Source organism: Aricia agestis, chromosome 19 (assembly GCF_905147365.1).
Source record: "Aricia agestis chromosome 19, ilAriAges1.1, whole genome shotgun sequence".
NCBI classification, from domain to species: Eukaryota; Metazoa; Arthropoda; class Insecta; order Lepidoptera; family Lycaenidae; genus Aricia; species Aricia agestis.
In genome coordinates this window covers 9237747-9251858 of record NC_056424.1, presented here as the reverse complement: position 1 = coordinate 9251858, position 14112 = coordinate 9237747, and the positions used below count along the sequence as shown (strand labels likewise).

General features: G+C 36.0%; 1 protein-coding gene across 4 annotated transcripts in view; it reads right to left on the bottom strand.

Annotated features, from left to right (window-relative positions):
• Positions 1-14112, bottom strand: part of LOC121736332 — a 209075-nt gene that overhangs the window by 133094 nt on the left and 61869 nt on the right. The window contains exon 1 of one of the 4 annotated variants that reach the window (XM_042127450.1): positions 10870-11132. The exons of the other annotated variants lie outside the window; for them this stretch is intronic. Coding sequence (XP_041983384.1) covers positions 10870-10891 — 22 coding nt within the window. The 5' untranslated portion in view covers positions 10892-11132. Of the gene's footprint in view, positions 1-10869; positions 11133-14112 lie in introns of those variants that run through there. 4 annotated transcript variants of the gene reach the window in all.

Here is a 14112-nt window from a genome sequence, read left to right as displayed (position 1 = left end):
TTGTTGTCTTGATTAATTTAAATATAGCTTTACTTTATTAAAATTCTAGCTTCATAGCTTCTTTATACAGTCTGTTTGTGTAAACACCGTTATCCTTGAAACCATCAAATGAAAGTAATAACAATTAAAAGTAATTAAACGTTTATGTCGATGGTTATTATTTGAAACGGCTTGTATTTAAAGCCGTTTAAAACCACCATTTGGTGCTTAATTTGATACGTTTATAATAAGTTGGTGCTATTATAATAAGACTTTTGATAGAACAAAATATAAAATGTATGAAATAAGGATCGGCCGGTACGCTTTCAGTCACACACTTTGCGCCTGCAATTTTATAGTTTTTTGATCGTCGTTTTTTTATACATCAATTAAATCGAATCAAAAAAACGAAACACCCTAGATATATTCTTTGTCTTTCATTCAGTACAAAAATTATCTGAAAATTTCAAATAATTTGGACATAGTATGGCAATTTCGTTAAAAGAAGAGGTTACTTTGGGATTTTTTTCTATCGAGTGAAGTTAATGATATTGTGTGATGGAATATAAATTCCACAGTGTTAGATCCTTAACTGACACATATATTTTTTTCAGAATTTAAATTACTATATTTTTATGTCTTCTGTCACTTTTAAATCTTGAAAATCGTCCGTTTCTGGGAATACAGGGCCTTAGACTACCTAACATCCACATCGCCGTAATAAGCCAGCATGTCACAGTAATATTTTATCACGCTAGGGAATTGGAAACAATTCGCGACCGCCGGCTAAACCAACATTATTTATGCACCCACAAATACCAAGCACTCGAAACAATTAAACTCCCAAAGCAATTTTTTGCCCACAAATTGTATGACAAATGGGAAAATCATTATGGCGAAATATCCCTATTCTACAGTTTCAAAAGAAAAGTAGGAAATAAAAAAATACTACTTGGATTAGGTTTTGATTGTAATAAAACTGCAAAAAGGCTGCGCCTAACTTTTAGATCGATAAAACTGGAGACACAATCGATACGATATGTGGTATAGAACCATATTTAATAAATACCAGTAACGCGTCATGTCAGGTACTTCAAATCTTACTCGCCCCACACATTCCTCGCCCCACCAAAGAGACGTAAAAATAAACCTAAATGTTGAGTCATATTAAAGTTGTGCTCGTTCTGTATACTCGAACTGTATTACAATGTTGAATTTCGGAATACAATGTTTTTTGATTGGTCAAATGAATATCACTCGAAAAATGAATATATTATATATTAATATTGATATTTGTTTGATGTATGGAGGCATACTATTATGCTTTTTAATAAAATCTAGACTGTATCAAAACTATATTGAAATTGGAAGAATCGAGATTCGTGGTAGTAATTGTTGTCTTTTTGTTAGAAAAAAAAAATTGCCAGTGTCGAAAATATTTTTAACTAGATGACGCTCGCAACTTCGTTGCGCCAAAATGAGTTTATTGCGCATGAACCGTACATTTTTCCGGGATAAAAAGTATCCTATGTCCTTCCTCGGGTCTCAAAGTTCAGCAAATTTCAGCCATCCATGCCAAATTTCAGCAAAAGCGGTTTAGCGGTTTGGCCGTGAAGAGGTAACAGAAAGACAGAAAGACAGACATACAAACACACTTGCGCATTTATAATATTAGTATGGATTTAAATTATGATTTCAATGTCACATCGGAATGTTAAAAAGATCCCGTCACACCGAGAACACAAGGACTAGTCTAGGACTGACCTGACCCTGAAATACACAATAAAGTGTCTAAATGAAACTGCTTAATAAAATATACTATAATTTAGATTGTTTCTATTATATAACGCACTCAAAATCTTTACCAACAATTACGGTATTTTAAATGCAACACATTTAAAACTTACCTATAAATTCGCGGAGTTTCAAAACTTTAAAATTTAAGTCGGCGAGTACCGAGGCTGCACTTACCTGAAACGAAAAAAAAAAAAAACAACTTACACATACATTTTAATGAGTGAATTTCCAAAGAGTTGTAAGATTAATTCGGACAAGATGGCTGCCGCATCATTAATATTATAAACGTTTTTACTAACGATAATAAAATATTATATTTTATTAGTTTGTAGAAATAGAGGTTTCATTTATTTATTTTCATTTATGCACTGTGTGTTTTGGCGTAATAATATGTGGCCGACTATCATCATTTCAGACGTTGGTGACGATTTTAGAAACTTCTATAGCGCAATTCAGGATTGTGTTGGTAGTAAATAGTATATTCATTTGGTTATTTTTTTTACATTTAGATGAAAACGAATTGAAACATAGTGTATATAGGCTCTTAGTTTATGATGAACTTAGTTTATGAACTTGTGTCATTAGGCATCAATGTCTAGACTATCTAGATTGTCTTTTTTTTTTTTTTTTTTTTTTTTTTTTTTATGAAATAAGGGGGCAAACGAGCAAACGGGTCACCTGATGGAAAGCAACTTCCGTCGCCCATGGACACTCGCAGCATCAGAAGAGCTGCAGGTGCGTTGCCGGCCTTTTAAGAGGGAATAGGGTAATAGGGGAAGGTAGTGATGGAAAGGGAACGGAATAAGGGAGGGTAGGGAAAGGAATAGGGTAGGGGATTGGGCCTCCGGTAAACTCACTCACTCGGCGAAACACAGCGCAAGCGCTGTTTCACGCCGGTTTTCTGTGAGGACGTGGTATTTCTCCGGTCGAGCCGGCCCATTCGTGCCGAAGCATGGCTCTCCCACGTCAAATGTCTAGACGCTCTATAGAACAATAAACAACGGGCTTAGTGCACAATCTTCAACTGATTATTATCTTGTAAATTGGTAATTTCAAATTTGGCTTTACATAGTAGTTCAGTTCAAGTGACATTATTAAAAAGGCTTTTTATGAATAGTTTGAGCTTCCATACATTTGACATGTTATAACTAAAACGTAGTTGCAAAAATACGTTGCTTCCTTCTGGGTAACTGCCGACTCAGAGACGAATATTAACAAGCTAAACGCCGAGCTTTGTGAGGGCTCGCGTCGTCACACCTTGACTACTGATGATTACACATCTACATATATAAAAAACCTTGACTGACTGATGATAGCTGCACATATCTTCATATAAAAATTACTATCGCAAAGCATAAATCAATAGGCGTGATAGTTTTTTCGTAAAGTGTACCACAAATGTGCAGAGGGCCTAGACAAGCGGCAAGCCATTATCGTAAACACCAACGCCAACGCCACAAAATGTATGGGATTTGACATTAGTATTCGCTAGCAAAGCGATGACTTATGTCAAATCGCATACAATATATTGTAAGCGTTTACGTTAATCGCTTGCCACTTGTCTACTAGGGCTGATTGTGGGATACTAGGGCTCACATCGGTCGCCCTGATAACATAACTGTAGAAGATTTTGACATAAGCCCCATACATTATTTAAAGTCAAATGCTTCATGAAATTGAAGTTTAATTAAATATATATCTGAGTGCGTTACTTCACTAAGCGACACGTAAGTCCTGATGATAATAGTACTAAATCAAGTTTGTCCCCGCAAGGAAATTCGTCCAAGAATTTCATCGATAAAATTTTGATAAGCGTCCTGATCTTAATAATCTATGAGTAAAGTGAATTGGGGTGGAGTGTAGACCCGGCCCCGTATTAAAATGTGCCCGCCTAATTGCCAACTTGTCAATTTCCCGGGACCCCAAAATTATTACCTAGTTCACGGATATTGATGTGTTTTTAAGAAAATTAAGGCGGTTAATAGAGTTTATCGTCGCCAGAAGATAACCATTAAATATAGGTCTACTAAATGAAAAGCCGTTAATCCCACGGGATCTTTACATTTTTTGGGACTAAAAGTATCTCCATATCAAACAGCCAAATCGGTCCATCGGTTTGGCCGTGAAAAGGTAACAGATAGATAGACAGACAGACATGCTTTCACATATATAATATTAGTATTAGTATGGATTATTATCGTTAACCTGTAATTAATGCTAATAATAAAGCTTTGTTAAAAATATTTTGGTTCATTCCACCTTTACATTTTACCCCTAGGATTTTACCTACATAATAATATGCGCGTTATGATTTACCAGTAATTTGACTAGTTTTTTCTGTTTGCCTGGTCTCCTGGGTATAATACAGCGGCATTCGTTTATGTTGGAATGTTGCGTTAAATCAAACACAGCGAAATGAAGTTATTATTTATGTAATAGATCATGATGTGTGAGATGTGAACGAATTGAGATTATATTTTTACATAGTTCGGTTTTTTAACATCTTATTTGGATTATATAAAATTAAAGTTTTACATTAATTTATATTACCCCTTTTAAACTTTTAACCCCCTTTTTATCCCTCAGGGCTAGATTTTGGTAGAATCTATTCTTAGCCGGTGGGATATACAAAATACAAGGAATTCATTTGCCAAATTCTGAGTTTGTTCTATAGTTCCTGATAGTTGTCATTAGTAAGTTAGTACCTAGCTACTTAATATTGTATGTAAGCGAAATATACTTGTATCAGTACCTCAGAACCTTACCTTTAGAATTAGTGTTGCCTTTTGCAACAAAAGGTATAATCGGGGACATTTAAATATATTTATCGAAGGCCCCTAAGAGACATGTATGAGGGCGAATCAAATATTTACACCCGGATATAGGTCAGGGCATTGTTTCCCCTCCCCCCTTTCCCTCTCCTCCTACCACCCTTCAAACGATTTGTACGATTACTTATGTAAATCTTGTCGTATGACAATTATTTTTGATTTTTTGTTTGTTCCCCATTCAATATTTGTGCGTAGAAAAACAATTGGTTCGGCTAGCGTTGGTGTTACAGATGGGATGTAAACTGTATACTGTTATCGTTAAAGCTTTTATTAGTTTACTTAGATTTGGTTGCACCAACTTAGTTTAACTATAACTGTAACTTTAACTACAATGCTAAATGTCAAATCTTTGGTTAAAGGTAAAAATGGACGCCATCAAGACGCCATATTTAACGATTACCATAGAGTTCGATAAGGCTTTAAATGCACGTGGAGAAAAAAGAAACTAACGCTGTCATCATACAAAAACGCCATTTTTGACAGTTCTCCTTTATCAGCAGCGCCCCTGCCTACGTTCTTATAAAGCCTTGTCGGTCTTCTGTCAAATTCTGTGGTCAAAGTTAAGGTTAAAGTTAAATTAACTTATTATTAACTTAACTATAAGCATAACTTTGACCATAACTTCAACCACGCGTCTGATGCAACCCAACCTAAGAATTTAGATTTTTTTTATTATCTTTTCGCATTATTGGCACCCACACACTTTTGTTTTTGAAGGCCTAAAAGTTTACTGGTAGTGGAGGTAGCAAAAATTACACAAAATTTGTTAAAAATCGGTCCAGCTGCTTCCGGAAAGATTATAGCAACGAACAACGCGACACATAAATTTTCTTTTATAAGATTATATAATAAAATATTCCTAGGATAAAACTCTATTATGATAAAACATTATACGTTTATAACCTACATAAAACCGGGTTGTTTTTCGTGAATTCATGGTTCCAGGTTAAAAGTTCTGCAGACTTTATGAGTTATAAGCTTAAATGGGAAGTTACATAATAAACTGACTGTGGTCTAACTTAGAGGGTTAACCCGTTAGCAAATTAACCTAAAAGTAGTTTAGAGGATTATAATTGTAATTACTGTGGTCAGAATGACCCCTGGCGGCTATTTGTGAAACTTCATCTTGTGATTATTTTGTTATTATGTAGTTCTGGTAGAGATTTAATAAAGAGAGAGTGAGATAAGTGATAGTTTTATACGTGGAAGAGCAATGGCCGGTCGAGCCGGCCCATTCGTGCCGAAGCACGACTGGGCCGGCTCGACTGGAGAAATACCTCCTCTCACAGAAAACCGGCGTGAAACAGCGCTTGCGCTGTGTTTCGCCGAATGGGAATTTACCGGAGGCCCAATCCCCTACCCTATTCCCTTCTCTACCCTCCCCTATTCCCTTCCCTTCCCATTCCTACCCTCCCCTGTTACCTTATTCACTCTTAAAAGGCCGGCAACGCGACTGCAGCTCTTCTGATGCTGCGAGTGTCCATTGGCGACGGAATTTGCTTTCCATCAGGTGACCTGTTTGCTCGTTTGCCCCCTTATTTCATAAAAAAGGTCATATAGTATTTTTAGTTGATTGTAAAAGTTTTTGTTAATTTCAATAATATCATCAATCAATCAATGAATGAATATTATAAATGTGAAAGTGTGTTTGACTTTTTACGGCCAAACCGCTGAACCGATCTTGCTCTAATGTAGTATGAACTATAATAATAGCTCCCACACCGGTTTCGGTGACGGTGGCCGATTTCATTGAAACCGCCAGCTACGCAGGAGTAATTTTATAGTGCCCAAGTGTGTGCGCAGTACACAAGAGCACTCTCTATTCCTTTACTCTCATAACCCAGTGGGACGGAAGACCGACACGACTGGCGAGAGAGCAGGCGCAGGACCGACTTTTTACATGCCCATCCGACGCATGGATCATCTTACTTGTCAGACAATCAGGTGATCAGCCTGCATTGTCCTAACCAAACTTGGAGATAACATGTTTCCAACGCGGGAATTGAACCCACGGCCTCCGAGTCAAGAGCCGCGCTCTATACCACTGGACCACGGAGGCGTTAGAACTATGAACTATGAAGTTACTTTGAGTTGTGGGAAAGGAAATAGGATACTTTTTATCCCGTAAAAAAATATGGTTCCCGTGCGATAAACGATTTTTTGCGCAACGCAGGGGTCATCTAGTAAATTTTGTAAACGCAAAACTGTGCTTGTAAGTTTGTCTGTCTTGTACGGAACACTTCACGCGCGAGTCCAACTCGCACTTAGCGCATTTTTTCCATATGACATAGTAATAGGCATTCACCCACCACACATGCCCACCACTGCATCTTGACACACACCATGATCGACAGCGGTAACCAACCACGAGAACATTATGCTATTGCTGTTTTGGGACCTCGACCAGCCAAAATTTTCAGAAGCAAATAGGAGAAGGAATTACTCCGTCTCTTGTCATATCAAAGAGCGTCCGTGGCCTAATGGGTTCTTTGGTTCGCACTCGTAGATGGTGCTAGTTCGATCCCGGATGGAGGCGGTGTACCAATGAGTCATTTTTTGATCTCAAGTACATAATACAGACGCTCGTACGGTGAAGGAAAACATCGCGAGGAAACCGGCACATAGTTGGTCCCGGACGTATTTACTAGCTGTTCTTTCCTCTAGAGGAAACCATACGGCCATTTAAATCCTGTCCCAGGCACTACAGTATTTAAGGAGTAGTTATTACGCTCTGAAAGTACTGTATAAATCATCCCTAACGGATGCAAAGACCTAGTTTTTTTTAATCATATTAAGCCTCAGGATTCGAACTTTCTCGTAGTGACCTATTTAGCCTTACTGACCTTTCGGTACAAAATTATACCATTATTCAATATAATGAAAATTAAACGTTGGAAATCAATTTGACCCTCATTGACCTTTCAACATGAATGGAATATCCCCCAAATATATTTTTAGGTTATTCAGAGGATTTTAAGGACTTAGGGATCATTGCAGAATGTTCTAAAGGTCAAACATGGGTGGTATATTTATATACCGTGTTCGGTGACCCTGACCTGTGGAGTCAAGGTCTTGACATATCCGCCTCCATGTACCCTTTGAAATGTTGATTAAAATAACGTGTGGTTAAAACGAGATGAGTGACTAAATTTTTTATACAATTTTACCACCTTTCTCTGTTACTCTCATGGGTTTTAGCTTCAAAAGTGATATTAAGAAAAAAAAAATGAATTTTCAATCGAAAATTCGTTATGACGTGTCCTAGCATCTCGTCAGAAGATAGAAGAGCTTTCTTCCTTTCTCCTCGTCGCGTTTTTCTCATTGCTCAGGCTCGTTATTCTAAAGTAAAAACCAACTGCCAAAATTAACCCCTCTTTGGATATTATGGCATATCTATTTCTGCCAAATAAACCTTTAGCAGATCGACCGCGATTTGTGATCTTTAGCAATTTTTTTCCCCCCAGTCACAATCGCAAGAGATCGCACATTCAAATAATTTCTCCCGTTTTTTTCCACATTTTCCTCTATTTATTCGCTTCCATTAGTCATAGTGTGATAAAATATAATCTATAGCCTTCCTCAATAAATGGGATATATTCTAACATTGAAAGAAGTTTTCTAATCGGACCAGTAGTTCCTGAGATTAACGCGATTAAATAAGCCCTTTCAAATAATTATCTCCAGTTTTTCCACATTTTCCTCCATTTCTTCGCTCCTATTAATCTCAGCGTGATAAAATATAGCTTATAGCCTTTCTCGATAAATGGGCTATCTAACACTGAAATAATTTTTCAAATCGGACCAGTAGTTCCTGAGATTAGCGCGTTCAAACAAACAAACACTTCCGCTTTATAATATTAGTATAGACGTATATAATTATTTTTAAGTTATTAGTCCGTAAGGTACTTTCTATGTAGTCCAAGCCATCTGATATAAATGGCAAAATAAAATAATGATACGATACGATTAAATACAATCGTATGAAATCGAATTTTGAAGTATTCTCGACCCTGTGCCATTTAATTAGTCAATTCATTAGTAAGTTAGTGTCGCAGAGCACCTGCAGTCATGCCAACTGTCGCTTGGCCAACTGACCTTAGGGTCAAGGGTCACAATTAGGTCACTTTATAACTTTTTACTCAATATATACCACTGTATGTAACATGAGAGTGTCTTCGTAGTAGAAACGGATGCATGGATCTTGATGTGATTTTCGAAAACTTAAGCCATTAATGCATGGCGGTTACTCTGCTTTAAGTGACTTTTATTTCAAACAATAGTGTATGATTTTTGTATTAAGATTTTATATAATAAGAAAAATGAGCTGAGGAGTCATCGAGGGCGATTACTTTCATCATAGGATACCACATCACTGCCAGTTTGAATAAGCCTCGTTTTAATAACATTATTGATATTAACTTTAATCCAGTTATCCAGTTATTTTATACGTGGGAGAGCCATGCTTCGGCACGAATGGGCCGGCTCGACCGGAGAAATACCACGTTCTCACAGAGAACCGGCATGAAACAGCGCTTGCGCTGTGTTTCGCCGAGTGAGTAAGTTTACCGGAGGCCCAATCCCCTACCCTATTTCCTTCCCTACCCTCCCCTATTCCCTTCCCTTCCCATCCCTACCCTCGCCTATTACCCTATTCCTTTTAAGAAAAGGCCGGCAACGCACCCGCAGCTTTTCTGATGCTGCGAGTGTCCATGGGCGAAGGAAGTTGTTTTCCATCAGGTGACCCGTTTGCTTGTTTGCCCCCTTATTTCATTTAAAAAAAAGTTAGATGGAAAGAGATGCAAATGCCCTAGGCTGTTACATACAAATTACAATCAAGTGACATTTCGGCTTAACTCAGGGTTTTTGTTTCTTATATGTATATATTAATACGTGAGAGAAAAACTTTGTAAACTTTTTACGAAAAATGGGGAACATAGGTGCATGAAATTTCGCACAGTTATAGTTTATATGGTGAAGGAGTGCATCGAGCTAATATAATTTTAAAATGATGCTTTTATATCATATACGAGTATATTTTTAACAAATAAAACGTTACACACACTACGACACTACTACTAGGAAAAATGACAGATTTTTGAGTGACAAGCCTATACATACGAATTATACTCTTTTATTTATGGTTGAAGTCTGTTGACAACAAGTTGACAAATTGAAAATGGATTATTGTTTTTTTTATTTAATTTTAGATACTATTAGACAATGCTTAAACGGCCAGTCTGAGATCAGCTGAGTCCCAGAGACAAGAATTGAAAAAACTATGATGAAGTCAATATTTTTTACAAAACATAGGTAGTAGTCCTAATGTCGTTGCAAGTAAGGTCGAATTTCGACCATTGGGCGATCTCTAGTACAAATAGATAGCCCGTAACTATAAGGATAGATAGTAAACATTAAAATATAATCGATAGTCGCATTGTACGAAATACGTCGCAAAGTAGCGCTGATACTAACGATTTATAACTGGTCACTGAAAAGCAGCAATTATGCAAAATCCCGTTAAATTCTCCCATCACACCGACATTAGTATTCAGATACGGGTACCACTGAAAAACATGTTTAACACCTCATCATGAACTATATTACAATAGTGTTCATTCAAAAACGGACCCAAATTTCAGCACCAATAAGTCCATAATCACTTGACCGTTACAGTAACGGTTTGGTAGTGGTTGCTAGTGGATTTCGGAGCTTACGCAGATGTAATAGAGTTTAATATCGAACGCTCCATAAAGTCCGCAATGGTACGCATCTTTGAAATGCAAGCAATCGAGTCGGTTTTCATATTGCAGATACTTATGAACCTAATGGGCAGTTTTATTATTTATTAATGAGTTACTAACCTAAATTTTTTCCGTGATTTGGTTTTAAATTAACATAGTTTATCTCATTTTCAGGATAGTTGATGAGTTTAAAATGTTTCTCTATATTATTAAAAAAAATTCGTATCTAGTATGATTTAGGCTATATACACAGGACATTTGTTTTAGTGTTTGTTTGACATTTTGGCTTTGTTATGTGCTTTAAAATACTCAATTTAATACATTATTTGGAACAGAAATTAGTATATAAATTTTAATTGAAACATATGCTGTACAGAATATTTTTGAAAAATGTATCTCTAAAATAGGTGCTTTTACATAACCTAAACAGTATAGGTACCTCTAGCTCTCAAACGTAGTAATAATTAAGAGTAATAACTAGATATATGAATAATACTACTGTTTAATATTGGAGCTCTTACCATCCGTCGAAGTCAAATTCATCTTGACGTCTCCTTATCGCCTTCTTATTAAAGATAGCAAAGTTCAAAACACAGCAAAGTTCGACCAAAGCACTGCACTTAGAAACTAAGTCACCGTCACAAAAACTGTTCAAATTTGGAACACGTCAATGTCAACACTTGGCGCGAACTCTTGACAGGTAGCAGCGGGGCTTTTTGCCACTGCACCAGCTGAGGCACAGGCCGAGGATGAAGGTGGAAGCCAGTGGAAGACCAGGAAGATGTTCCTTCCGCAATCCAATGGGTTTTGATAGTGTAACGACAAAACAAATAGTCCGGAATGACAGAGCATGCGCAGTGTCGACTGCCGTATGCGTACTTTGTTAAGCCGTGGTTACCCGTGATATACTTTTGTTGAGGCTCGCTTCATAACATACTTGTAAATTTTGAGTAAGGGTGTATAATTATTATTTTTTGGGGCTATGTAGGTATCAGTGGTTGTGATTGTTTATGAAAACGCACATACTCGTACTAGTTTTGCTTATGGTTTTTACAGTTTAGTGAAGGGATAAAAAGAAACCCTCATTTTTTTAATTACATTTAGGTAAAATTAGGGCTCAAATTGCTAACGATTTCCTCTGAGTAAAAACTTAAATGAATAAAATAAAATTACACGCATTTTTACTTGCTGAATATTCAAAAATATACACGAAATTAGGACTGTGATGATATACTACAAAGTGCTTGTTGAAGCAAAATTAAGTGCACACAATTCTATACAAAATATGTTAATTAATATTTTTTTTTTTTTAATAAAAGAATCAAAGGTGTAAGCGAAAATTCTTAGAAGAACCTTTTAATTTTGTTTAAATAATTCCAAATTTTATACAATAGGTAGGAATCGAAAGGTTTCGGTTGGAAACGAGTTATTAGCTTTTGGAACTTAAAATCACAATCGAATTTTTATGTACGAAGGGAAGTTTCAGTATTCTTAAGATTTTATAGTAATCTATGCAATTTTTAATATCTTTGAGTTAATTTTTTTGCTGTATGGATGGATAAAATTAGATAAGAATGATTAAAGCGAGATATTGCATACTAAATTGAATAAAACATAGTTTATGTTATGTTTATTGTTTATTGTTTATTTTAAGCCCAATCTTGTTTTGAACTTTTTTTTCATAAAATATAATATATTGTATCATATTTAATTAGTTTCATGCTCTATAGAAGTTTCTAAAGGCGTCCCATAGAAAAAAAAACAAAACATATAATTCCAATTTTGAAAAAAAAAATGCTCTCCCTGCAAATTTTTGAATTCCGAATAAAAAAAATTAAAATGTTCTAAATTTAAACCATTGTGGACGTATCCCTACTGCGCTAGGAGGCCGGTACCGCGCAACGCCACACTTAAGATATTTATCCGACTACCTGATACGCACGATGTAGATACACCATGATCGACCATGATTAGTGAAATGAGGCTCTAATTATATGCAGATAGAGTCTAAATTTAATTATCCTAAGTTAGGATTAGAAATGTGTTTGGAGAATTAGATTCTATTACAATGGATCAAAGTTTAAAGTTGATTGAATGAAGATATTGGGCATCAAAGCTTAAAGTTAATTATTGATAGTGTGCTTATCAAAATTGATTTAAATTGAGGTTTATTATTTAAAATATTAGCTATCAAATGCACACCCTATAGATAAACTATGATAAGACAAATGAGACTCTAATTATATAAACGTAGAGACTAAATTTATTTTTTACTAGGGATTAAAACTTAAAGTTGATTTATCAGAATTTAACAGTGATTATCATTAATTTATAATATAATCTGTAAAATGCACAATATGTAGATACGATGGACCATTATTATTGAAATGAGCTCTTAGTTATATACACATAGAGTCCAAATTAAATAATTGTCTTAAAAACATTGTAGGAAATTGAATTCTATTACAACGTGTTATAGTTAAAAGTTCATCAAGTAAGTCATCATTGAGTATTATAAATGTTGTTGACAATAATATTAAAGTTACTATGTATAGACCCCATTAGCGATGTTGATTAGTTAAATTAAGCCTTAGTAATATATTCGTAGAGTTGAAATTGGGTTTTCATGGCTTTGGCTTAAAAACATTTTAGGAGCAATATAGATTCTGTATCCACGTAATAAAATTTAAAATCGATTCGTCAGCCTTTTTTTTCGTATTCATAACAAAATATCATTAACAGCTAATTAAAATATTATTACGTACATCTGGTTTTTGAGGTTATTTAATGGAGTTGTTTAAAGGATTATTTATTAGAAATTATGTCGTCTTTTTAGCTATGTTTTTAAAATAATATTTATTAACTTTAATATATTTTTATTTGATTTTGCTACTTGTTTTACAAACTGCAAAAAATTAAATTACTCTGGAGTGATTGTAAGTGCATTGTTAAACAAAATTTAACAACCATAAGCAGTGGTTTGGTTGTCAATTTGCTCCTTTGCTTCCTTTTTGTACTATTATTTCTTGTTAGTATTCATATTATGTAGTGTATGGATTATCGAAAAGATGGCGCTGCTCTCAGCGCGTCTGCACTTTTCCCGTTTATTCCGAATATCGAGACAAATGTTATTAATGAGTGTAAGTATTTAGACTAATACAAATATTATAAAGATAAGCATTTATTAACCCAAATCCCATTTTAAGGCCCTTATATACGGGGAGGCCGAACGCGTGTTATGACGCAGCTTTCTACGCGCTGCCACGAAAAACCAATGACTGCTACAAACATTCTACGATTCTGCTTCGCAAGAGTTACGAGACTGCTACGAAAGTGCTACGAGGCTGCTACGAACAAGAAGCTACGAAAGTGCTAGGAGACTGCTACGAACAAGAAGCTACGAAAGTGCTAGGAGACTGCTACGAACAAGAAGCTACGAAAGTGCTAGGAGACTGCTACGAACAAGCTACGACGCTGCTATGAAAGTGCTACGAGACTGCTACGAACAAGCTACGACGCTGCTACGAAAGTGCTACGAGACTGCTACGAGGCTGCTACGAAAGTGCTACGAGACTGCTACGAGGCTGCTACGAAATTGCTACGAGACTGCTACGGAACTGCTACGAGACTGCTACGAACAAGCTACGACGCTGCTACGAAAGTGCTACGAGACTGCTACGAACAAGCTACGACGCTGCTACGAAAGTGCTACGAGACTGCTACGAGGCTGCTACGAAAGTGCTACGAGACTGCTACGAGGCTGC